This window comes from Bison bison, unplaced genomic scaffold (genome assembly GCF_000754665.1).
Source record: "Bison bison bison isolate TAMUID 2011002044 unplaced genomic scaffold, Bison_UMD1.0 scf7180017847729, whole genome shotgun sequence".
Classification (NCBI taxonomy): Eukaryota; Metazoa; Chordata; class Mammalia; order Artiodactyla; family Bovidae; genus Bison; species Bison bison.
Window position 1 is genome coordinate 14,446 of NW_011478302.1, and position 3,680 is coordinate 18,125.

At 36.0% G+C, this 3,680-nt stretch overlaps 1 protein-coding gene across 1 annotated transcript in view; it reads right to left on the reverse strand.

The window, feature by feature from the left end:
* LOC104991343 (bromodomain and WD repeat-containing protein 3-like) overlaps positions 1-471 on the reverse strand; it is a 10,795-nt gene extending 10,324 nt beyond the window's left edge. Inside the window, exon 1 of the mRNA XM_010843764.1 lies at positions 120-471. Within this exon, the coding sequence (XP_010842066.1) occupies positions 120-122 (3 nt within the window). The 5' untranslated portion in view covers positions 123-471. The remainder of the gene's footprint in view (positions 1-119) is intronic.
* Between the last annotated feature and the right edge of the window lie 3,209 nt (positions 472-3,680).

The following is a 3,680-nucleotide window of genomic DNA, read 5'->3' on the forward strand; positions in this document are numbered from 1 at the left end:
AGGGAAAGGTTACCCACTCCAGTATTCTGGCCTGGAGAATTCCATGGACTGTATAGAACATGGGGTTGCAAAGAGTCGGACACGACTGAGCGACTTTCACAAGCATAGATTTCCCTTACCATGTTAAAATAATTCCGAATTTTGGTCCCCCGGTCAAGGTCCCAAACAAAAATGTTCCCATCATGACCTGCTGAAAGTATGATCCTTTGATCAAATGGATGTGCTTCCAAAACAAATACTTCATCATCATGTCCCTGTGATAAAATCAATATTAAAAATGAAAAGCAACATTGAATATCTGTCTTATTTGGTTAAAAGATCTCAGGATATCCTATCAATCTAGTTCAGATGAATTCATGTATGCAAATTTAACAGCATTTACAAACATGGACACTACAAGAAATAGTTGTCGGAGTTCCTTATATGTTTAAATGCTGATTTCATAAAATATGGCTTCCCTAATAGCTCAGTTGGTAAAGAAATCCCCTGCAATGCAGGAGACCCCAGTTCAGTTCCTGGGTTGGGACGATCCACTGGAGAAGGGATAAGCAATCCACTCCAGTATTCTTGGGCTTCCCTTGTGGCTCACATGGTAAAGAATCTGCCTACAATGTGGGAGACCTGGGTTCAATTCCTGGGTTAGGAAGATCCCCTGGAGATCTTCCCTATTCCAGTATTCTGGCCTGAAGAATTCCAGGGACTATATAGTCCAAGGGGGCTCAAAGAGTCGGACACAAGTGAGTGACTTTCACTTTCACTTCATAAAATATTCAATAGACAGAAGACCTGAAAGGTATTTGAAATACAATCCAAAATCAGGCCTCTGAAATGGTATTCATATTTCTAGGACTTTGCTATTAAAAGGTCACAGAATATGTAACAAACAAAATCTTTTATTAACACCCAATTCTGACACAGTGATAACAGAAAAACCTTCATTATTCTTCGTCCAGTACTCACTGATATTCATATTGTATCATGGGAGGACCTATGATATGTTCAAACAACAAAGTATAGTTTGTCTTTTTTACCTTTATCTACTTTATAGTTGAAGGTTTCATTTAATATTTTACCTGAAAAACAGGTATGCTGCTAAAAAAAAATAATAAGTTTGGAAACCAACATTCCTATATTTCCCCAGTAATAAATCAATATCAGCATCTCTACAGACTTTAGATCAGGAGTCTGGGAACTTTAGGCCAACTAACTCCCCAGTGTTTCTGGACAGACAGCTTAAGGAATGATTTTTACATTTTTTAAAAGGTGGTAAAAAATGAAAGAATATTCAACAGAGACCATATGTGGCTTGCAAAGCCTAAAATATTTACTATCTGGCCTCTTAAAGAAAAAGTTTGTCAACACCTAATTTAGATCACTGTTCATTTTTGTTAATTCCTGGCTAGAGAGTACAGGCTCCAAGTTTTAGAGAAACATGCCAGACATCCTGAAATTGTATTTCACTTAGGAACATATCAGCATATTTCACATCAGGAGCTTCCAGAAATAATCACATGTTGTGAACCTAAAAAGTGCATTTTACCCCCAATCATTGCATAAAAATAGAAGAGTAACCTGCCCTACGACCATTATGTTAAAAAATGTAGCTTATTAAAAAGTAACTTTAGAATGTCTCAAAATGAAAAGTGGAAGATAAAGAGGTAAAATCCTTTTTGATAAATACCAACAAAAAACTTTTTTCCCAGTGATTATCAAAAAAATTATTTATTTGTCATAATAAAATCTGTTACTGAATATCCAATTTGATATAGTATATACTTTCTCAGGTTCCTAATCAGTAAGCAGTAAAATTACTCTGTTAAAGTCAAATGATAATGTTACAACTACATTAGCATACATTAGCAAAGAGAGATTTTTAAATAGGGGGTTCCCTTTTTGGTCCTTGGTCATGGGAAACAAAACCTAGTCAGATTAAGTAATGTCTTAAGATTTATCATCTGCCCTATTTTTATTTATTAAGCACATCTCTATTTCCACCACTACCATACAAATCCAAGTTATCATTAAGGCCCATCCTATCATAGAATCCTACAGTATACTCAGAGTCATCCTTATCTCATTCCAATCTATTCTCTCTACTCTGTTGCTACAATTAGGAGGCAGTTTTCAAAAGCAAAATTCACATGCTATTCCTTTGCTTTTACACATTTTCATGGTACCTATTGGTCTCAGGATAGATCCTACAAGATCTTGCATGGTCTGGCCCCTGCCTATTTCTCCTCCTATCAGGTGATACTCTTTCTGCTGTCTGTGCTATAGCCAAAAAATTGGCTTTCACCTCCTTTCTACTTCAAGACCTTTGTACATGTTTTTCCCTCTTCTTGGAAGGAACTTTCAACCTCCTCAACACATGTAATTTACCAAATATTTATTGATCCTCTACCATGCTGAGACAGAAAATAAACAAAGAAAAAATACAGTAAGAAAATACTAGGTAGTGATCAACACTACGGTGAAAATAAAGCAAGACGATGACTGTGAGGCTACCCAAGATTGTTTGCTCAAGGAAGGCCTTGTCAAGGAGGTGACATTTAGGATGAGAGCTGGGAAATTTTTACCTATCTTACAAATCTTAACACAAACTTCACCTTCTCAGGAAGCTTTCTCTGACCCTTCCAGACCAAGTTTGGTTATCCTACTAGAAACTTGTGTTGTGCTCTTCTTAGCATTTATCTGATTAAATGCTTGTTTTTTGTTTTATTTAATAGGCTATAAACTCTAGGAGGATAGGGACTCTTTAATCTACTATTTTAATAGTATAGATGGCTTGGAACAGGCTTCCCTGGTGGCTCAGTGGTAAAGAATCTGCTGGCAATACAGGAGACCTGGGATCAGTCTTTGGGTTGGGAAGATCCCCTGGAGAAGGAAATGGCAACCCACTCCAGTATTCTTGGGCTTCCCTTGTGGCTCAGATGGTAAAATAAAATTTAAAAAAAATCCTAAACTATCTTTAACTACACATGAAATAAAATAATAAAAGTATTAATATCACATAGGGCAACATCTATAGGCTTATTTTATGGAGGAAAAAAAACACAGAATGACAAAAATTTTATAGTTAGCTAAATGAGAGCAATAAAAAAGTGAAGTTAGAAAGGAATCTTTAGATACCTTGAAAAGTAAAATACAAGGCCATGTTGGCTACCAGAAAATATGAGGAAAACATAATTAAATGGATACTTTATTCCTTTAAATATTCATTTTGTGAAACTAAAATAGGTATACAAAAAAGCAGTAAGAAATTCAGTTAATTGATTTAATCAAATGACATTATCAATAGCTGACTATGACTACAAAGTTGATTCTATATTGTTATTAATGGGAAAATAATTAATTTCAGGATCATACCCTAAAGAAACTGTTGTATCCTAAAGAGATAGGTAATTACGTATCTTCCAGTTAACAGTGAAGATGATCAAATGTAATTCTGATTAACTGTATTTATAATGTTGAGTAGAATACTAACGGAGAAGGCAATGGCACCCCTCTCCAGTATTTTTGCCTAGAAAATCCCATGGATGGAGGAGCCTGGTAGGCTGCAGTCCATGGGGTCGCTAGAGTCGGACATGACTGAGTGACTTCACTTTCACTTTTCACTTTCATGCATTGGAGAAGGAAATGGCAACCCACTCCAGTGTTCTTGCCTGGAGAATCCCAGGGAC